This window comes from Sparus aurata, chromosome 4, assembly GCF_900880675.1.
Source record: "Sparus aurata chromosome 4, fSpaAur1.1, whole genome shotgun sequence".
Lineage (NCBI taxonomy): Eukaryota > Metazoa > Chordata > Actinopteri > Spariformes > Sparidae > Sparus > Sparus aurata.
This window is the reverse complement of record NC_044190.1, coordinates 11,637,253-11,660,785: the sequence shown is the minus strand read 5'-3', so window position 1 is coordinate 11,660,785 and position 23,533 is coordinate 11,637,253. Positions and strand designations below refer to the sequence as shown.

Genomic DNA, 23,533 nt, shown 5'->3' with positions numbered 1-23,533 from the left:
GACAGAGAAGCGGCTTGAGGCTCAACACACTCCCAACACCACATTACGTACGAAAGTCATAAGGTAGATAAACGTGGCGTTTTTATACCGCCATTTTTACACATCCACAACAGGAGTGTATTTATTCATTTAAAAAATGCACAAAAAGCACACTTTATAATACAAGGCAAAAGGGGCAGGGGCTTAAGCACCCCTTGGGCCTTAGGTGTGCACGTGCCTGCTCTTTAGCAAATAAGTATGTCAGATGTCTAACTGTAGCAGCTTAAACGAAATATTATTAAAAGACAAGAAAGAAACTCCTCTGACATGAATCACTTCCTCTTTATATGAGCCATCCACCCCCGCTCCACCACCACCATGAAGTAGATGTAGATGTGAAACTTCCCTCTCGCCTCATTAAGCAACTCTTCAACCAGCAGAACTATGTGGTCCATTCACTGTAACATCTGGGTTGAAGAACAGTGAGGCACGATGTGGATTACTTGTTTTCTCATCACACTCACCTGGTTATTTCAGACCCATGCTGGTGGTGAGTTGCTCATTGTGAATACTGTTTGTTTATCATACCCATTTGCTTATGAGGTGAATACTATTTTCCCTATTAATATATCAAGGTCGAAGATCACCAAATCAAGACAAAAATAAAGTCACTCCTCTTATGCAGCCTCTTATGTCTGTCCGTAGCGACAACTGTCACTTAAATGTTTTGTCTTATTCAAATGTCAATCTCATACCAGGCGTCTCCATCATTGTACACTATTTTTGACTCTTTCATTTTCTTTCTGTCACTCTGACAGATATCTGTGAAAATGTTATCACCGACTGCAAACAAGGGGATGTAGCCTGGACAAGGTAACTCATAGAGTGGATATTAAGCTGATGCTGTAGACATTACAATTGGTTTTGTGAACACATCACATCTTTCTCATACACTAATGATAAGTGTGGTTGTGCTCTGCTGTCTTATGAATGATGAGATAGCTTTGACATGATAGCTAGACCCTGAAACAAAATAAGTATATGAACAAAACATTGAATATGCAGATAGAAGATTATCACTATATATGTATATATAGCGATAATCTCTCTCTCTCTCTCTCTCTCTCTCTCTCTATATATATATATATATATATATATATATATATATATATACTGTATGTATACTGTATATATAGATACATACATACCTATTAAAGTAGTTATAATAGTGTAGTTATTGCATTGTATTGAATATGCAAATTATGTGTTGGTAGGTGTTATGAGGACAGAATTGCAACCTGTGGACATAGAGCGCAACAACGTTTTGTGAGTCACTTTATTCGGAAGAACGTGACCTCATTCCAAGAGGTGAGGTTCTTAAAGATTATATTTTGGAATTTATTTATTTTTTTGTTATAAGTACATGTTTTTTCCTTGGTGAAAGAATGTTTTTTTTTGGAACATGTGGTTTTTAGGCTGAAGTGAGTCCCACTCCTGATCACAGGGTTCACATCCCATCCTCAGCTCTCCAAAGGAGCAGAGGAAATGGGTCTGAGGATGAGATACTGCTGGTGGCCACTGTGATCGACAGCTATTTCTTTGAAGACAGTCCAAAGGTACAAAAATCTGAGACCTTTTAAGTGAGACCAGGCAATCCCTCTGTTATTGCCCTTGATTTATTTAACAGCAATCATATTGCAAATGTAGGTACAGGGAAGTAGAATCACATAGAAATTTTAGCTTTAAGAAATCTGATCTAAATGTTCAAATGTTCTAGAGGATCCAAGAAGATGTATTAAGGACCTGAATATTATTATGCATTGACACTTGTTCGCCAGTTGGCTCCCTCTGTATTATGTAACTCGGCAGCACTTGCCCCTCATGCTGATTTGCATTGATGTCCATGAACTCATGCTCAGTCAGACTTTGTGTACTATGTAAATCCAGGAGGCTGTCATGTTGCAATTCTTCCACATGTTTTGGAAGTCGATTTGGTGTATGTCTTATTAACCTGATCCTTTATAAATCCATAATGTGTATTGCTTTATATTGATGTCCTTGAAATAAGCATTAGTTTATAAGCAACAAGGGAACTTATAAATCTTTATTAGCATTGATAATAGCATAATAAACACCTTTAATGCTAAATTGTAATATATTTTTTACAATCATAAATATGTTTAAGTACATAGTTAACTGCTAACAAATGCATAATAGAGTATCTGTTAATCATACCAAAGTAACAAAAAGCTTAGTCGTTTAATGATGGCCTAATATGTTAGTATGGTAGTTAAACTTAATGCGTTTTTAATCATATTATTAACAATTATAAGACACTCATAAGTTTTTTTTATTAACATTCTTAGCTAGTTTATACACTTTTAACAAGTTTCATAGTGTTTATAAATGTCTTACAATAAAGCACCACCCATTAATGTCATGTTTCTCCTCTGACACCTCGGTCTATAATTTCAGCCCAGTCCCCCTCCAGGAAGAGAAAGGGGAAGAAAACTTATACCAGCCCAGCCTACCCACATGCGAGGCACTGTTATGGGCGGCCTTGTCCTGGTGGTGAGGGCAGGAAACAATCCTGTTAGTAACCTCTCACAACCCATTACATTAATCTTCAATCACAACAAACAGGTAAACTCACAGATCGGAAAAGAAAAAAACTGAATGTTCATGTCTTTACAAGCTGGTACATATATCATTGCACCAGTACATGTTCTCATTCAGGAAGCTGAGACGGAGAATGCTACATTCATCTTTGCACAGTTTTCCTTTTTATGGACTGATACTAAGCAAGATTACCTGCTCTGTGGTGTGTGAAGTTTTTTTCTCAAACACTGTATGAGAGTTGAGGCTGTTGGATTATTTGTAACTTTTAAGTAGCACTACTTTATCAACACTCTGTTTACAAACAGGTAAAGTCACAGATACAGATGTGCTCGGCACACATTTTATTTGGAAAATCTGTTTGTCTCTAATTCTGATATTCCGTATATATGTTTTAGGTGGAAAATGGGATTTGTGTGTTTTGGCAAGAGTCAGAGCTAGAACATGAAACAGGTGGGCTACATACTACAGTCAGCCTTCAGTGTCTTTGCTCTGAAATAAAAAGATCAACTCAGATTTGTCCATTACATTTGTGTTTTTAGGTCATTGGAGCAGATACGGCTGTGATACCAACAACACAGGAACTGAATTTATTTGCAGCTGCAACCACTTGAGCTTCTTTGCTGTGCTTGTGGTAAACTTCTTTCCTACATAACCCTTTTTGATCAGCCAGTCACAAGCTAAATAATACTAAATAATACAAATAATTTGCCTGTAAAGAATGTTTTCATGTCTGTTTAAAAGACTTGCTAATTTCACATTTAGAAATCACTGGGTCTTTGCAATAGCATCTCTCCTGGTACAGGACACTGTAGCCTATTTAAATTTTGAATGGTAAGTTTTTCACACATGCACCACAACAGTCTTTATACATAGCTTTTATGAAACCACAAACCGCAGAGCAAATTTAAAGGAATGGGCTGTGCGAGTGAGTATTTATCAACTCTAATGTAAGCCACAAATGTTAGCATGCCAGGCTAACTAGCTTGCTACCAAAAACAACAACAGCATATTGTAAGCTAACTAGATTGCATCGGGGGCTAACAGGGTTAATTAGGAAAAGACAGACACATTAGCCATGTTTCAGTAAAGCGCATTGAAGAATATCGCATTAGAAACTTCATAAAAACAGCAAAATTTCCCTCCCTGCTTATCATCATTGCATTTCTTTGTTGTCTCCAGACAGCATGCAACATAGCCAATGCAAGCTGACATTGCAAGAACAATTACAACTTACTAAGAGTATTTGCTGAAGACCTCTCTTAATTTTGTCTCCTGGTTTGTTAATTTCTAGCCTTTGTTTACATCCACATCAATGTGTGACGTAACCACGTAGCCTACATCATGTCATCCTCTGACAAAATGATGCTTTCAGAATCAGAATAAGAATCAGAATTCCTTTATTGTCCTGCAACCGCGGACATTTCTTTGTCTCTTTTCTCTTTCTCTTATTGGACATTTGCGTAGCCTAGTTCATTCCCTATGATGTGTTGATCAATAAAGGCTGCCTCTTTATCTGACATTTTTCCTTAAATTTTTTGCTACAGTTAATATGCCACCTATGCATGCTGGCATGCCATTCCTCATTTAAATACTTTAAGTAAGAAGAGGAAATAACACTTAGTTTTCTGGCGATAATAGGCTGTGTATAGTGTCATGTCAAGATGACAAAATTATTATCTTGTGATCTGTTGACATTTAAAGATAATTAATTTAGAAGCAGTTATTTTTGGCCTCTATACATTTTATTTTACAAAAATAAACATGTTCAATTTGCTGCTATTATCATTCTGAACTGAGCTTGTGCTGTGTAGCTCAACAATTCTAGGCTTTCTTTGTATATATTGATGGAATATTTCTGTCACTTGTATGCAAAGATTGACACACCAAACATAGCTGTACATAGCTTACAAATACAAAACAACTACAGTCTACTGATGAGACTGAGATTAGAATACCTTTTAAGTAAAATTTTTCTGTATTTCTTTGTGTTCCAGAACCCTGAATTATCGGTGGATGAAAGTGACGCTATGGCCTTAAACTATATCACCTACATTGGATCAGCTCTCTCCGTCTTCTTCACAATCATCAGCTTGATCATATATATTTATCTACAGTGAGATTTCTGTTTGACTTTTTCAAGTTAAATATTTAATATACATATATCATATAGTATGTGTAATAGAGTCGACTATTCTTTATTGTGAAAAAGGACTGAGTCAATTCGATGATTTATTTCACAGAACAACAGTGTTTCCTTCCTGTATAAGTAAAACCAAAGTGCATATATACACACATATATATACACACACATATATTATAGTATATCATAAAACATTCTGTTTTTACACAGCATCCCATCGTGATTATGCGATCAAAAGGGAAATGTGTTTACTTATCAATGAATACCAACAAATACATAGTGCTTTAGATTTAATTAACTGCAGATCTGAAATTGCACAGATAGTATCACAGTAGTGCAACTAACTTTAAAGGGATAGTTCGTGTTTTTTGACGTGGGGTCATATGGATAAGTACATATCTATAGTCAATTTGTTCCCTACCATAATCACCGATCAGCGCAGCCTCAGGGGCCGTCCAGACGAGAACGCTCTTTTGCGAAAACGCACATGTATTGCATCGTTTTGGCCGACCGTCCACACGGATCCTGAAAACGCAGCACCTGAAAACGCACTTTTCTGAAAACGGGTCTCAGGGTGGAAAAATCCGAAAAAACGCAGCCCTCCTGTTTTCGTGTGGACAGCAAATCTGCATACTTTCCAAAACGATGAAGCGATCGCCCCACCTCGCTGAACCCCACGACGTCAACAACAACAACAAAAATGGCGGACTACATGCTCGTGTTCATGCCACAGAAGATATTGAGCCTTTCTTGCAACTTACTCGCCTTGTAGTTGAGTGTGAGTCCCAGCAGCAGTTCATCCTCATTAACGGTCCACACGAACGATTCTGGTTTCCTTGCACAAGCCATTTTCATCTTCTTCTTGTTGTGTTTGTTTTCTCTGTCTACTGTCTGTTTGTTTACAGCGCGCACGCTTAATGCGTGTGCTCCGTCTCTTCTTCTCCGTTTTTGGTGAATGTCAAGTGCCACCTATAGGCCTGGAATATGAACTACAACATTTTCGGTCATTTTCAGTGGATCAGTATGGACGCAAATATTCTTGAAACGATGCAGAGGAAGACGGAGAGAAAAAAGATCGTTTTCGTCCGTGTGGAAGGCGCTCAGTTTGGAGAAGTAGAGAGCCGCTCCAGCCCAGATGCTCAGCTTTGTACTGCGGTGAACGGGGTCCAGAGAAAAAGCGAAATTTAACCACCTGAAACAAGGCTCACCTAAAAAAAATCTATAACAGTTCAAGTGTACTTGGTATAGAGAAAATTCACACCACTTTACATCGCCGTCAGACCGCCCTTTAATTTGGCACTATATTTTGTCAACCGTAGAACCTCCGTATCCCTACGCATTAGCGCAACTGGGCATCACGTGATCTGTGAGTGGCGAAATACAGTGCGAGGCCCAGTTGCTTGACGAGAGGTTTACTTTCGATAAAAACGAAACTTAACAGACCGTAGAATGCTTAGGGATACGGAGGTTCTACGGTTGAGAAAATATAGTGCCAAAAAAGGGCGGTCTGACAGCGATGTAAAGCGGTGTGAATTTTCAAAATGGCCAGATGTAGTACAGGTTCTGCTGAATAGGCTTTACTAAACTGATCATCATACACTGTATGTTGTTTCTCTTTCAGAAAAAAGCGGCCAGAGAAGGCCATCGGTGTGCATATGCACCTAACAGGCTCGCTGCTCTGCCTCCACCTCAGCTTCCTGCTGTGCAGCCTCTGGGTGTGGCTGATGAAAGAGCAGGAGGCGGGCTGGGTTTGCAGGGGTCTGGGTCTCTTTTTACACTGGTCACTGCTGGCCACCTTCACTTGGATGGCTCTGGAAGGGTTCCACCTCTACCTGCTCCTGGTCAGAGTCTTCAACATCTACGTCAGGAGATACCTGCTCAAACTCAGCTTGGTGGGATGGGGTGAGTAACAACAGAGCAAAGCAAAGAGCCACAGATCTCATGCCCCACATTCATCGGGTGGTTGGTTTTTGGTAACAGCGCCAAATCTGTTTCCAAAGATTTACTGCTAAAGCACAAAATCAACTGAGTAAAACTGTAGCCTTCACTGATATATTTCAACTTTCCAAGTCAATATGGCAAACCAGGTTCCATATTTACACATCAAGCCAATAATCCTGACTAATCAAGAATATTAGCATCCATTTGGAGCTACATTTCTGTCCATGGGAGTCCAATATTCACTCTCCAATTTAAAAAAGTTGTTAGCTTTGCCTCTCTAGTGTTTGGTGCTGGGCAAGTAGCATATAGTCACTGAAAATAGCTGCCAGCTGTGTCTGGAAGCACTAAGGAAAAAGTCAACCACAGCAGAAAAGTTGTAGGCTTTAAAACCAACACCTTCAGGCCCTGAGTCAAAATGTACACAGTGCACATTCATATAGCAAATTCAGTCTGAAGGACATGGCTGTCCATCCAGTTATTAAGTTATGTTTATTTGTTTCTCATAGCCTGTTTCTAAATACTTTGACTACCCCCACCCTTTGGTTCTTAACGAATATACAGAATAATTTCCTAAAACAGCTGGGTGCTGTAGACTTTAGCAAGCATTCTTCAAACAGGATGATGTAGTGTATATGTTGGTACCATGGATTTATTAATGGAGTATTTAAAGCAGCATGTTAGTGTAAGTGAGATACATGCTTCTTGAAGTAAATTCGGTGTCTCTCTTGTCTTCATGCAGGTCTCCCTACATTGACTGTAGTGGTTTGTGGGATTTCAGGTGTTTATGGCAAATACAGTCTGGAATTGAGGGACGATAACAACCACAGTTCAACAGCACAAATGTAAGAAACCAAGATTCATTGATAGGATTTTTAATATTTGACCACACAGAAGGTTTGACTTCTCAGCAAAACATACTGTGATTCTATCTGTGCATTGCTTTATTCAACACCAACAAGCCGGTTAATATAGATTAAAGGAGAATTTCGGTCGATTTAAACATGCATCTTCATTGCTCAAGCTACCCTTGACTTGCCAGTACCGAAGACGCGAACACATTTGGTCCAACCATTACAGAGCTCCGTGAACGGAGACTTAGCATTGACAGCTAACAGCATGGGGTCAGAACGTTACACTGGGTTTTAAGCGTCTTAACATGCTCCACATCTCACACCAAAAGTTATGCAACATCAGCAGACACCTTAGCACACAGCACTGTAGCGTGTATGACTCAAACTGAATAAAAAAGTAGTTAAAACATTGTGTTTGTGCAAGGAGCTACTTACCTGTTTGTTGACATCCGTGTCTTCCGGTAGCTAGACCAAACTAGTCAATCCGTCGAGCGTGCACTTACTCCCTCACTGGCGGAGACGGAAACGTAATCCAGCATTTTCGTGTTTATGTTCATAATGTACATGTCCATGTTACAGCCTGTCATGAGCCATGAGCCTTACAATAGCCTGTTAAGCCTGTTAAGTGCACACTCGATGGATATGCTAGTTTGGTCTAGCTACTGGAACACACGGATGTCAACAAACAGGTAAGTAGCTCCTTGCACAAACACACTATTTTAACTACTTTTTTATTCATTGTGAGTCATACACGCTACAGTGCTGTGTTGTAAGGTGTCTGCTGATGTTGCATAACTTTTGGTGTGAGATGTGGAGCATGTTAAGACGCTTAAAACACAGTGCAAAGTTCCGACCCCATGCTGTTAGCGTTCAATGCTACATCTCCGTTCACGGAGCTCTGTAATGGCTGGACCAAATTTGTTCGCGTCTTCGGTACTGGCAAGTCAAGGGTAGCTTGAGCAATGAAGCTGCATGTTTAAATCGACCGAAGTTCTCCTTTAATGTTATAAATAAATGTTTGTTTTTGTTTTTTTTCATCAACCTGCAGATGCTGGATGAGCAGCCAGTTCCCACAGAGGCTTTTGGTCAGCTACATCAGCACTGTGGCCTTCCCGTGCCTGGTGATACTGTGTAATTCCTGCATGCTGGGGCTGGTGGTTTTTAGGCTCTGGGGACTAAGGAAAGATCGTGGAGGCATTGACAGCACCAGCAGGTGGAAGAAGGTGAACAAAGAGAAAGGGACCAGGTTATGGAAGGACTGTGCTACAGTGCTGGGCCTCAGCTGTGTGCTGGGCTTAACTTGGGGGTTAGCAAGCACCACCTACATCTCCCTCTCTGGGATCTATGTATTCACTATTCTGAACTCCCTGCAGGGTAAGTATGTGTACAATCCTTATAGAAAGTATTCACTGTGTTTTTATTCTATGCTTTGCTATGCTTTTCTAGAAGAATTCACAACCTCGTTTCCTTTTTCTCAGGTGTCTTTATGTTCCTGTGGTCCCTGGCTTTGACCTACAAGTCTCGGTCTGACAATGACTCCTCTGTCAGAGACCCTTCCTCTCAGAAGATGATGACGACCAGTTTCAATAACTGATAATCACAGCTAAAACAAATGTAATATCTATTGCCTATATTAGGTGTAACTGGACTCTGCACCATAAATAAAAATTGTGATTCTATCTATTATCAACAACAACATCTTATTATTATTTATTGAGATTGAAGTTGTTGTTGTGGTTACAATAATATCAGATATGGGGGCGCTGTTTGGTGACTAATCCTCGCTGCAGCGGCCCCAGGTTTGAGTCCAGGGCCTGGGGCCCTGTGCTGTGTGTTGCTCCCCCTCTCTCTCACCCTGTTTCCTGCTATATCTTCAGCTGTTCGATCAATACAGCCATATAAAGGCCCAAAAACATATTTAAAATAACAATAATAATAATATTGGATATGGACAGGCAAAGATGATCAAAATTTGATTTTAAAGCTGTAATCTGTAACAATTTTTTGCTGTGTAAAAATCCACTGTCTGTGGCGGCTCCACCCAGTGGCTGTAATTTGATTTGCAAGAATCCACCACTCCCGGATCAATACAACCAATCAGAGCCAGGAAGAGTGTCTGAGAAGTGTCAATCTGACTGACGAACAAAAGCTGTGTAAGCCCTCATCTGAGCATCGTAGCTGATATTTATCAAGGATAAATCAAGGATCAATAGCAGCTATGATGCTCACATGAGGGCTTGAAAATTGGTTCTTATGGTTAAAACATAGAATAAAACATATATCAATATATATATATATTACACAGCCCAGTATGCGCTGCGCAGGGGAGGGGGGCTCCCAGCAGTGTATTCACGAGAGTGACTGACACTTCTAAGACACTCACCTTGGCTCTGATTGGTTGTATAGGATCAAGGATAAATTAGACATGACAATTCTCGTGGATCCACATATCTTTGTGACCAGGAGTTTAATTTGGAAAGCAGCTGTACTTACTGCTGTGCCCAGCAATCTCTGCCTGTTACATTATTGTATGAAGTACCTAAGAGTCAGACTTATCAAAGATATCATGTTAACATATTAATTTGTCACTCATACGGTCACAATTTGAGTAAATATTTTACAGCATCTAATATTAAAAAGCACTTAAGTATCAACAATAATTTATCATATATATTATGTTATATTATTTTATTAATTTTAATGAATTAAATTGTTAATTTAAATAGTACGGCTGTGATGCAGCATGTAATATGGTAAGTAACTAGCAACCAAAGTTATTAAATTAATGTAGTGAGTAAAAAAAGTACAATATCTGTCTCCAAAATGTAGTGGAAGTGGAAGTATGAATTTGCAGAAAATGTAGTATCTCAAAGTACCTAAATAATGTGCTGAAGTAAAGTACTTGAGTAAATGAACTTACAGTTTCATTCCATCAGTGCATGTTTACAGGTTTACATGTGAAGCTGGCAGAGTGATTCCTTCTGTTAGTTAGAACTGTTGCCTGTTTGACCAGGTTCGCTCTGCACTCCTGCAAGTTTGAAAATCCTGTCTTTTGTTCTATGAGCAATCACTGAGTTCTCTGTGAAGTGAAATGTTAGTGTTTGTGAGGGGTTTTGCTTTTTTCTCATAAGTAAGTGATGTTTATACTCTTGTTAGGGCACTTTAGAGCGAAAGTTAAACCTGTTCTGCTTTCACTAAATCATCAGTGAGATATGCAAAGAAAGGAGAAATGCTCAGCAAACATTTCAAAACATTTGTGCTCAACATTTGACAGAAATAAGTGTGCACAAAAAAGTCTAAGATCTTATATTTCAAAATGTAAACAAAAATAAAATTGTTGCGTTTATATTTTTGTTCAGAGTAACATTTCAGTCTAAAACATATTTTAAATGAAAACTAACCATAGCAGCTCAGACTAATTGGATCAAGGATCACGTCTGATATGTAGGAAATCTGTCCAGTTAAACGTTGCCTCACCCATTAGTTTATATTTAAGCCCAGTGTAGTTCAGTTATCGTTAAGTCATTTTCTGAGTTTCTGTTAGCATGTTGTTCAGTGTCCCTGATCTTCCTCTGTGTTTGCCTGTCCCTGATTTTGCTGTGATCTGATTCGACCTCATCCATTGCACTCTTGCCACATGCATTTGAGCCCACTATCCCTGCTCCATCATCCATCCATACATCCATCCATTGCCTGTAACTGCTTTATCCCTTTTATGGGGTCACAGGGTTTTTTGCTGGAGCCAATCCCAGCTGTCTCTGGGTGAGGGCAGGGTACCCCCTGGACAAATCACCAGCTCCTCATGGGATTTGTGTGTTTTGGCAGGAGTCAGGGCATGAAACAGGTGGGATACATACAGTGAGCCATCCCTCAGTATTTCATCCTATTGAATAAAAGAAAAAGTCTATATTTATCAGTAACGTGTATATTAAGGTAATTTGAGCACAGACGGCTATCTAAAATACTAAAAAGCATATCATCGCTTTTTTAATTTCTAAACATTTTTTTTTAATTATGTGGGACGGTTCATAGATATATTTAAATGTGTGATCTTGAGATAATAGCAAAACTGCAAACCTTGCTGTTTTCTGTCTCTGTCCACTTCCTTTTACAAATGAGGCATTTTGAGGGGTAAATTTGCTACTATCATCATTTTTAACTAAATGTACTGTGCAAAAATGGAAACCTTGACAAGTGTTGCACCAGTAATCACGGATAGGAATAAGGCTTTGTGAACTGTCAGTTCAGCCCTGTGTGTTGTTGTCATTGTAGCTTGACAGTAATTGGGTAACAAAAAATATTGGCCAAATTTCCATTCTCATATCCAGAAAATCTGTGAAAGAAATTGAATTAACATGCATTACCTCAGCTAGGTCTAAAACTTTGGCCTTTACACTTCAGATGTTCTATGTGCAGATTGATAATGCACAAATTGGTGGATGGAATCACTTAGAAGTACAGAAAGTAGCTGTACTCAAGAACAGTCTACCGAACTTAATACAATTTCAGATGAACTTTCATGATATCTTTTTCTGTTTCAGAAACATGTATCATCAGAGGATGAAAGTAACAACGTGGCTCTTAACTATATCGCCTACATTACACAGTTTTCTGTTTGACTTGCAATAACTGTTTCCACTAGGATGAATAAAACCTCTTTAATGTTACGTTTAACAGAGGTCCTTGGTCCTTACTGACAGTGGACTGAAGCAATAAGCGGATGTTAAGTGTGTGTGTTATAATTGGATTTATTTCAAAGAACAGAGTTTTCTTTCTGTAGGAGTCAAACCACAGTGCAGACATATTTATGTATAGCATGAGATTCAGTTTTCATGTAAAAAAAAAAAAAAAAATGTGTCACACTGATGCTCTTTGACAATCACACTGTTCAGCTTTAGACATCAGTTAATTTTGTCAGACCACAGTTCTGTGGGTCAGAGGTTCTTCTATAAATGACTCATGATGATGCTCATTCTGGTTCAAAAGCCTGTCACTGTGAAAACAAATTGATTCTTTGGTACTATGGTGTTGTCTGTGTCTTCTGGTTTTATTAATGTGGCTAGCACTTGGTGTGAAACATGTGAGCCTGACTTATGGTAAGAACCACTGCACGACACAAGAGTAAAGGAAGTGTGGCAGCATACTAACTGTCTTCTATGTATTTGCTTTCTGTTCCTCACTAGGTCAGAGGTGAGTAGCTCTGCAGTAATTTTCCACTTAGTTGTTCTTAAACAAATAACCATGTTTTGGTATTTTCCTGAGCTGTGGATATAATCACCAGTGGGAAGGTATGGGGGAATTGACTTGGAATTACACTGCACACATAGTTGTATTGTTATGTTGTTCCTCCCTGGCTATGTTATAGGAATTACTTAAGTCATCTGTGTCTCTGAGTGTTCTTCATCTCTCCTGAATCTTCAAGCGAGCCAAAATTCCACAACAATGATTACAAGTAGATTTACTAATAGTTGTATATGAGAAGACATGGGACATGGAAGACGGCATTGATTGTTGTGTTTTTATCTGAGTCTGGAACTACATCTGTCACCTTTTACTGTATAAAATAGTGGACAGAGCTAGTGTGAAGCCATCCATTGAAGCCCATTGTGGATTGTACTGGTCATCGCCATTGGCAGTAGGCCTACCAGACTCCGCCTAACTCCTGGCTAATCAAAAATGGCCAAGGAGGTGGAGTGTGTGGTGGAGCTGAAGCAAGCCTTGCTGGTTAAAGCCACCAGCCTGGAAGCCTAAGGCTAATAAACTATCTGTGTTCACAAAGATGAGCACCTTCAGCTGGATGCCTCTGGAAAGCTGGATGCCTCTGGAAAGGTTCCACCTCTACCTGCTCCTGGTCATAGTCTTCAACATCTACGTCAGGAGATACCTACTCAAACTCAGCTTGGTGGAATGGGGTGAATGGAATCTGGTTGAGACCGTGCTTCTGTCAAATGTTTGAGATGTATGATTTTGCTCTTTTACGATATGTCTGCATATTTACTGCTAAACCCTTAGCAAAAAGTAGTTTATTCAAGTGTACACCAAGTATACTTATTTTATACTAAAACTGAGGCAGTATACTTGAAGTGTACTTTTTATATAGTACATTTTATATACTTAAGAAAAGTATAGTGAAGTATACTTGGCTTATACTGAAAAGTATAAAGAATAGTCTAAGACTACGTACATTAATACTTAGACTTAAGGCCCCCACACACCGCCCAGACGTCCAACTGCCTTATCCGACCACTCTCCGACCACTCCGTTGCCTCTTGTCTGACCCGTTCGGCAGAAAAGTTGCATTGAACACACTGCTTCGACATGCTGCCTACGCCACAGTAGCGTGTATGTTCTGCGCTTGCGCGAGATGCAATAAGCGGGTGGCGCTTGTGTTGTGAGTTGTAAACGAGAACCTTATGCACGCAACTCTCTTTACTTTCGATCAAAACGAAACTTAACTATTTCTGATAGAAAAACAGCTGCATACTAAACATGCAGTGAGGCATTACCAAACTTACACAAATTAATTCGTCCTGAACGTACGTAACAACTAGTCTGGTGCCACTACTGCAAAACATGAAAACGGGGAATGACGGAACGGAGTACATAGAAAAACAAAGCGCACACAGTATTCCGCCCCTCCCACACACCGCGCTGATTCGCCAGCACACCGCCAATCAGAACGGCCATTCAGCTGGCACACAACCAATCAGAGGATCCAATGGCTCAGACGTCTGACGGCCCTCCTCCTCAGACTTCGCATGCTCAGTTGGATCCGACAACGTCCGCGCGGCTCCGAAAGCTTCCGACACAGCTGAACACACCAAACATATGTGTTCCCATCCTCGTCCGAGCCTCTCCAAACGCTTCAGACGTCCAACGGTTGGGCTGGTGTGTTCCTGCCTTTATACTTTAATATTAAAGCTTATACTTGTACTTTAATATACTGTGGACTGTGGCACAAAGACTCTTGGGTATTCTGTTGTTGTTAGTGTAATTATGGTTTGTGAATGTGTTGGTGAATAAGATGTTGTGTAAGATGGTTGCGGGTTAATTCACATCCTTGTTCTGTGGTTAAATTGTGTCGAATTAACAAAGATTATAAAAATGTTGGCACCGTGAGTGAAGGGGTGTTTTCCGGGAGAGACTTCCCGTCTATTAAGCTGTGGGCATGTATGGTAATAAATAGTGGATTTTTTGGTAGAGCTTGTCACATTGCAAGTGGTAATACATACAATATCATGATGTAAGTACAGGGAAAGGTTGAGTCATTGAGTTGTGCTTACATTTAATTTAGCAGAATAAAAATGTTTTTCACATTTGCCTTGAGGTATTACCCCTGTTATAAACTTACATGTTAATTAACTAAAATGTGGACTAGAAGTATATACTTAGTACACTAGTAGTATATAGATTAGTGTACTTGTTGTATACTTGAAAGTGTACTTCTGTAAACTTAAAATGACCTTATAAAATATACTTAAAGTATACTTTTATAAACTTAAAATGTTCCAATTTAGTCCAAAGAAGTATTAAATTAGTATACTTTCTAGTATGCTACAAGTACATGGTCCATAGTATACTTGCTATATTTATACTTATACTTATACTCAAGCATACTTAATAAAATTAACTTCAAGTATACTACTTTTTGCTAAGGGAAGCACATCAACTTTCATCAAATCAAATCTTTGTCTTTAAACTTGCACAAGTTTTCACAAGTTTGGGCCACTTGGTGGCAGCAGATGCAAACTGTGAACTGACAAATTTTACCTTTCTAAAGTTGAAGTTGTACTTCATGCAACATTAATAGGGAGTTTTGGGTTCAATTTGGCTATCAATAATAATTAATGATTATCAGGGATTATGATAAATGATTGCTTTTAATGGAACAAACGAATAGATTGAACACATGTGCATTACATCAACTTTGGTTAAAAAGTCCTGTGCTTAGGCGTACTATGCCTAAGCACAGTTCAACGATACCAGTCTGGTTCCTAGGCTGATAAGCCAAGCAGGAGAGCATTGTGAACCCAGTGTTGAACAGTGCTGTTTTTGCTAATGAAAGACAGTCGATGAGGCAAACTAGTAGCTCCTTTCCTTTGCTAGGGAGGGAGCAATAGTAGCTCGGTGCTAACTTGCGTCATGTTCCTTGGATTGTGTTAGCTGGTAAGCTTTACGTTGCAGCTGCTGGTGCTAACTGAGCTGAGATACTAGCAGAACGTCGCATCACTGCTGTGAGGAGAAGTTCTTTGGACCTGCTGGAAATGCAGCTGCCAACTTTCAGCAGCTGTAGGCCCAGAAGAATCCAGGAGAAGAGATCAGGCAGCCCTGTAGGGAATGAGGCAGTGAAGAGAGAGAACCAAGAGAAGCAGCTGGAGTTTTGACTAATAAGAGTCCCCGTCTGATCTGTTACCCTGACCAAGAGTAGTTCAAAGCTGAATTTGCACCTAGGTGTGAAGACTGAACTGAACTGAGTTTCCCAGGATTCCCAAGAGTCCATTTTAAACATTTAAATTCCACAATAAACGACTTCATCTGTGAGTCCCAGCAATATGACAAAACTGCTTGCAAACAAGTGGCTCTTTTACACATCCAGCATGCATGGAATAATATATAAGCATTTGTTGAAGACATAATTCTGTCCACCTGATAAAAATATAAGTTATTATATATTGTAACAAGTATTCACTCTACTATTGGCTCAGTCTCCACTAACTTTTGAGAGAAATGTCTCCTAGTTGTTAACTTTGTCATTCTAATGTTGCACAGCCGTATAACAAGTTCTTGCTCATCGGGATTTATTAACAAAATGAACTATACAGAATACCATCAGACTTAGCTTTGAAAAACTTTACCACATACAGAGTCTGTGTTTTTAGAGTTGTGCTCAGGCAGGCAGATTTAACCATAAACAGTGCGTCTTGAAGTAAATTCTGTATCTCTCTTTTCTTCATGCAGATCTCCCTATATTGACTGTAGTGATTTGTAGGATTTTAGGAGTTTATGGCAAATACAGTCTGGTATTGAGGGACGATAACAACCAGTTCAACAGCACAAATGTAAGAAACCAAAATTCGTTGTTAGGATTTTGAATATTTGACCAAACAGAAGGTTTGACTTCTCAGCAAAACATACTGTGATGTTATCTGTGCTTTGCTTTATTCAACACCAACAAGCCGGTTGATATAAATCAGTGTTATAAATTATTATTATTATTATTATTTTTTTATTAACCTGCAGATGCTGGATGAGCAGCCAGTTCCCACAGAGGCTTTCATTCAGCTACATCAACACTGTGGCCTTCCCGTGCCTGGTGATACTGTGTAATTCCTGCATGCTGGGACTGGTGGTGTTTAGGCTCTGGGGACTAAGGAAAGATCGTGGAGGCATTGACAGCACCAGCAGGTGGAAGAAGGTAAACAAAGAGAAAGGGACCAGGTTATGGAAGGACTGTGCTACAGTGCTGGGCTTCAGCTGTGTGCTGTGCTTAACTTGGGGGTTAGCAAGCACCACCTACATCTCCCTTTCTGGGATCTATGTATTCACTATTCTAAACTCCCTGCAGGGTAAGTATGTGTACAATCCTTATAGAAAGTATAGTGCCAGACAGCCACACTAAAATCATTTGTCTATGTAGGGTTACTACCAGTTGATGTTAGACCTGCATTTTGCAATTTCATTCAGAGGAAGTTTCCCAGGTCACATATTTGATGATATTATAAAGAAAAACATATGTACATTGATTCAGTGACAAATTAATAATTGCTTTGTGGCATAAGCTCATGACATACTTTCCCTTTTTTGGCTAAAATACATTTTAGAAAACATTTCGTAATATAAATTAACTTAATATTTAACACATATTGAATGAATGAGACACAAACATCTACAAATCATTTTGCTGTTTTCTATATCATATATTAACAATTGTAACCTTGTATCTTTTAACACAATTGAAAACCATACCTTATGAATATTAACCCCTTCTAATCATTTATTGTTGTACACACATACACAGTAAATGAGCTTTAGAGGTGCTGGGAGGGAGAATTTTCTAACTTTCTGGTCGAGCCAGGCTAGCTGTTTCCCCCTGTTTCCAGTCTTTGTGCCTGGCTAACTGGCTTCTGAATGTGATTTCATATTTATTGTACAGATATGAAAATTATATCAGTCTTGCTATCTAACTCTTGTCAAGAAAAGCAGATGAGAGTTTTTTTTTCTAAATGTCAAACTATTCCTTCAAATTATCCACAGATGATATTGAGGGGGGCTCTGTTTCTGGCAGAGTTTGGGGTTTGATTCCCACACTGGGGCCTCATAGAATGAATGCACAGTAACATTTTATAATAACCATTATTAAACGAAGGTCATAGTTAATAAAACAATGAAATGCTTTATAAACTATGTATTAGGCATACACTTATTGTTAAATTGGAACTGATGTTTATTATACTTTGTAAATGTTTAATAAACACTGTTTGGATGGCCGTTTCAACTGTGGTGTTAACAGTGGAATACCTTTAAACTAATGTTTATTCAATTTTAAATTACAAATACCAAATTATTACATGAGCACTCAGTACTAGTGAGAAAGGCCACGACTTCAAACTACATCTTGCACAGTTTTGATGCTATCAAGTTTATGTGTACAAGGACATGACAAAACAAAACATAAAAGAGGCAGGTCAAACTCTCAATCAGTCAGCTGCTGCAGGTTATGCAGCTTGTCAGTGTTTTGTAAAGAATATGGCACAAATAAAACTCCACTCCACTAAGCCTATCCAGTAAACTAGATGCTGAAAGAGACTATGTCATTTGTTACTGTTAAAGTGAATGGACGATCACAGCTACACATCAACATGTGGACACAAAAGTTAGACAACAGATATCATCTGTTGGCGTATTAAATCTCTCCCTGCACTCTCATACTATTGAAACAGGTTCTATAATGTCTTAGTAATAATAATAATAATAATAATATTAAAACTGCAAGCAGTGATGAACGGGCCCTCGCAGTCCGCGTGCCTGTCGGGGCATGCTGCAGTCGACGCACGCCGCCGTCGGGCTTACCCGCACAACACCTTCCGTTTCAGTTTTTCCTATGGTTTGGTGGGCTGTTCCTCCTGTCGGTATAAAGAATGTCTGAAAGGGCTAGAAAGCTGAATGCCGTAAATTATCAGTGTTGGAATAAGCAGAACAGCATGATGGCTTTACACACTGACTGCTGACTACAGCTGTGTTTTGTGTTATTTAACCAAAGAAATCACTCAGTTGTTTAAAATGGCAGGGGAAGCCATTGCGTTCATGGTGGAAAAGTTGGTCAGAATCACAACTACACACATCTTGTTTTGTGCCACATTGACAGGGCAGACACAGCACGCAAATGGCATTCTTAGCAAATTGGCTTATTTAAAAATGGTGTGCTGTGACTTACTACCACTGACTTATCTATTTTGCAGCTCTAAACATTACCCTTCAATTATGCCATGTTGTAATGTGTAATTCAGACAAAACTACCTGCAAATGCCATGTACATCTGACATTGTTTGTCATCACTCCACATAAATGAGTGGGAAATAATGCTTCACTTGCCTTCTTACAAATATGTTTTCATGGCCGTCTATCAATGTCTAGCTTTTGATCTAATTTCTGCTTTTTTTGCTAGTTTTTATTCCATGAAGTACATGCTGCCACATTTTGAAGTTTCAATAAAATCTAATAAATATGAGGCTGACTTCCTGGAATGGAATGGAATTATTCAGAGGTTATTCAGAGGTTCGATACATGTGACTTGAAAGACAACAATGCCATCTAGTGGCGACTTGTATCACTCACACCATAGTCATGTGCTTCTAATCAAAATTATCATCTTCCTGTTGGATTTAGAGTATGGGTCTAAATTAGTTTTTTCTGCGTCTTGTCATAGCACACATGCGTGCCAAATTTCATTCATGTACATGCATGTAGGAAGCCCAAAATGACTGAGATAAAACTTACTTCATGTTTCCAGTGGGTGGTGCTATGGATATGACACAGTATTGATGCACAGATCTATTCATGGTGACTCCCTCTAGATTCCTGAGAGATCTGGCCAAGATAGGAAATTGTATGAAGAAATTATGAGGACATGATGCTTTACGGCGAAGGATTTGAATTGACCGCTCCACTGCGGCCAGCAGGTATGACGTAGGATAAAGATTTCCATAACTTTTGATCTTCAACGTCAATGGATGATACTGAGTGACTGTGAAGTCGGTGGTGTTACATCTGTAGGAGGAGATAATTTAAGTACGAAGATGGGATATTTTTCAAAATGGTGGCCAAAACCAAAATGGCCGACTTACTATTGATGCTGAGATTTATTCGGGGAGACAGCCTCTACACTTATGAGCAGTTTGGTGTGGATAGGAAATTGTATGTTGAAGTTATAAGGATTTGATGCTTGACTGCAAAGGGGAGAAATGGCGTCCGCTGTCACGCCCACTAAAGTATGACACAGCTGAATGATTTCCATAATTTTTGTTCTTCAAGGCATGAAGATGACACTCAGTGAATGTGAAGACTGTGGTTTTTAAGCTCTAGGACAAGATAGTTTTCAAAGTAGGCATGAATTTGTCAAAAACGCCGCCACACATCAAAATGGCTGACTTCCTGTTGGACTGAGAGTATGCATCCAAATGGGTTTTTTGTGCGTCTGGTCATGATGAATCTGCGTACCAATTTTCGTCCTTCTCTGTACAAGTAGGAGGCGGGGCATCACAATAGGGGCCACTACAGAGCCCACACGTCATGACCACACCCCATGACAACACAGATCTCATCAGGGCGACTCCCTCTGCATTCCTGAGAGATTTGGCCGAGATAGGAAATTGTATAAAGGAGGAGAAATTGTATGTAGGAGGAGATAATTTAAGTACGAAGATTGGCAATATTTCAAAATGGCGGCCAAAAGCAAAATGGCCGACTTAGTATTGATGCTGAGATTTATTCGGGGAGACAGCCTCTAAACTTATGAGCAGTTTGGTGTGGATAGGAAATTGTATGTTAAAGTTATAAAGCCTTGATGTTTGACCGGTTGGTTTCCACTGCCCCGCCCACTAAAGTATGTCGCAGCTGAATGATTTCCATAACTTTTGTTCTTCAAGGCATGAAGATGATAACTGAGTTAATGTGAAGACTGTGGTGTTTAAGCTCTAGGACAAGATCATTTTCAAAGTTGGCATGATTTGGATAAAAATGCCGCCACACATCATAATAGCTGCCTTCCTGTTGGAGTGACGGTATCAGTCCAAGAGGGTTTTTTGTGCATCTGGTCATGAGAAATCTACATATTGAATTTCTTTCTTCTACGCACTTGTGGGAGGCGGGGCTGAACAATAGGGGGCGCTACAGAGCCTGCAGGTCACGGCCACGCCCCCTGACAACTCCCTCTGCATTCCTGAGAGATTTGGCCAAGATAGGAAATTGTATGAAGAAGTTACGAGGACATGATGCTTTACGGCGAAGGATTTGAATTGACCGCTCCACTGCGGCCAGCAGGTATGACGTAGGATAAAGATTTCCATAACTTTTTATCTTCAAGGTCAGAGGATGATACTGAGTGACTGTGAAGTCGGTGGTGTTACATCTGCAGGAGGAGATGGGAAATGTGTTTTAATTACTACTTTATTACTACTTTTATCCATTAATGCCTGTTGTCGCTAATTTGCATCATACCCAAATGTATAACTATTCTATGTGCTACAGTCAAATTAATTATCTCCACTTAATTTAGTCTCTGCTTGAAAGCAAAAACACAAGTAATTAATTTTTTAACATAATTGCATATAAATTCAGGTGTCAAGGGGATAATACTAATAATAAGTAATAATGTAATAATAATGTCTTAGTCTTAATAATTAGATGAGTAGTTAAACTACATTTTGTGTAGTTTAAGTCCTTACATGCTATCTCAGAGATTACCTGCTTGGAGGAATACCGTCAGGTGGACTCTGACTGATGTGAATTAAATATATTTTTTCAAATTTCATATCACATGTATAAAGTAGTTTAAACTACTGAAGGTTCATGATGCAGTTAGGACTCAATGTAAGAGTAAAAAAAGCCTGTTTGTTGCTACAAAACAGCTCTACTATAATGAGAGAAAAACAAATAGCGAATCACTGAAAATAAAAAGGAAAGTATTAGAAATAACATTTATCCAACAAATAATATATTCAATATAAAAAAATATATTCAATTTAATGTCTCTCATTCTGTCTCTCACTCGCGTTCACGCACGCACGCCTTGGCCTGTCTGTAGAGGTAAGAAAATTGAATGAATCATCTCTTTAAACCATTTAAGGCTGGTCAGCATAGACATCAGTGTAACTTTATGAATTGATATAGGTTATTTGTTGGAAAAACAAATTAGGTGAAAACTAACTTGACGATGTCTCTGTGTAAAACGATTATTTGTTTGACAGAATGTCTCCAATATCGCTGGACAGGTTTGGGGTATAGGGAAAATTGTTGTAGTGACTTGAAAACACTGTTATTTTGGTTTGAGGGCATCCAGTTGTCTAAATATTGCATCGAAATTTGAGGAAAGAGATTGTGAGTGGGTCAAATCTGAAAGACGATGAAAACTATGAGCTCATAATGACATCAGGATGTACACAGATGTCATAGTTCTTCTGTGTGCGGCCCTTAGTTAGTTTTAACTGATTGTTGAAGTTTTAGTTATTGTATAAGGAAACATTCAGACATTTTAGTGGTGTGTCACATTAAACTATCAGATATTCCTGTAACGCAGCCACAGATCAGTGTCATTAAGGTGATGAGTGAAGGAGATGTACTTTTACGTTCTTATGAGACTCGATGTTGGTGTGTAGGATGTAAAAATAGGAAAGAGAACACCATGTTACACACTTTTGTACAGTAGGTGGCGATATGAAACCTTAACATTTTTCTCGATCGCCATTAAACAGAGAGAAGAAGAGGAAGGGGCGGGACATCCACAGTTTTAATTTAACGTTAACGTCCTTGCATCTTGCCGGGAAAATTTTGAAAGTAGTTGGGTGTATGCTGTCACAGTTGTCAAGTCTTATTTTTTTGTTGTTGGTGAAATTGACTAAACGTTTTATCGCTACTGGCTTTTAGTCCATTACAATACATTTGGCGACGTAATCAGAAGTAGGCCTACTTTTACATGCTGTACATGGAACAAGAAGCACAGGAAACCCCTTCTGCTAAAGCGAGGGAAGCTGGAGACGACATGACCGATGTCGCGGTGTTTGATTTGGAGTCCTACGTTAACGTTGAACTCGACATGAAAGAGGACAACAGGATTTCAAAAGTGGGACATAATGTGTCCGCTACAAGTCAAGGTTTGTGTCATGCTCTTCCTTTCTTGTTGGCACTGAGCTTTTTTTTCTCTCAATTTTTCGCTCTTGGGGAGAAATCAGGTTATGTAACGTTAGGCCTACATAAATTCTAATGTATGTAGGTCATTGTGAGTTTAACGTTAAGTTAAAATTGGTTTTCTGCATTAAAGCGACCCCAACAAACCACTGAACGTCCCGGGAACGTTCCACCTTCTCTGGACCCACAGCGAACGTTTTTGGATACTTGAAAGTTTTCTTAACGTTCCGCGAACATTCGCAGAACGATAGAAAGACAAGACCTCTCGGCTTTCCGCACAAACTTCGTCCTTCGACATCTACTGTCTATCGCGGCAGCAACGGGGCCATCTTAACGCAGTGGATGGCCCGTTTGACTGACCCCGACTTCTTCAGCTCCCCTGGACTTCTGGCGGCGGGCGACCAGTCTGAGCAGGGGTGCATTTCCTCAGTCGGTACTATCTAAAATAATCCGTTCCCCTAACACTGCTACTGCAATTAGCCACTGTTCAATGCAACAATCCCTCCCACCCTAAGTCGAAATGAGTTAATGTTATCTCACAAAACCGCCTGCTATCAGCCTGTGATGATCAGGTAACAATTAACATCAGTTCTTAAAAACA

General features: G+C 39.3%; 2 protein-coding genes across 4 annotated transcripts in view; both read left to right on the top strand.

The window, feature by feature from the left end:
- The first annotated feature begins 398 nt into the window (after window positions 1–398).
- adgrg3 (adhesion G protein-coupled receptor G3) lies at window positions 399–9,223 on the top strand. The gene is made up of 12 exons (XM_030413326.1): window positions 399–529; window positions 798–852; window positions 1,254–1,347; window positions 1,455–1,595; window positions 2,455–2,622; window positions 2,994–3,048; window positions 3,138–3,229; window positions 4,593–4,711; window positions 6,360–6,640; window positions 7,419–7,521; window positions 8,579–8,904; window positions 9,009–9,223. The coding sequence occupies exons 1-12, from the start codon at window positions 472–474 to the stop codon at window positions 9,122–9,124; spliced, it is 1,608 nt and encodes a 535-aa protein (XP_030269186.1). The 5' UTR covers window positions 399–471; the 3' UTR covers window positions 9,125–9,223.
- Window positions 9,224–22,513: 13,290 nt separating this feature from the next.
- Window positions 22,514–23,533, top strand: part of shcbp1 (SHC SH2-domain binding protein 1) — a 36,369-nt gene continuing 35,349 nt past the window's right edge. For 2 of the 3 annotated variants that reach the window (XM_030414074.1, XM_030414071.1), the window contains exon 1: window positions 22,515–22,898. In XM_030414074.1, the coding sequence (XP_030269934.1) occupies window positions 22,721–22,898 (178 nt within the window). In that variant the 5' untranslated portion in view covers window positions 22,515–22,720. Of the gene's footprint in view, window positions 22,899–23,533 lie in introns of all 3 variants that reach the window. The other variant, XM_030414072.1, reaches the window with a different exon arrangement.

Coding starts and splice junctions, on each gene's coding strand:
- adgrg3 (XM_030413326.1), top strand. CDS start 472: ATGTGGATTACTTGTTTTCTCATCACACTCACCTGGTTATTTCAGACC. Junction 4,712..6,359: donor ATCATATATATTTATCTACA/GTGAGATTTCTG, acceptor TTTCTCTTTCAG/AAAAAAGCGGCCAGAGAAGG. Junction 6,641..7,418: donor ACTCAGCTTGGTGGGATGGG/GTGAGTAACAAC, acceptor GTCTTCATGCAG/GTCTCCCTACATTGACTGTA.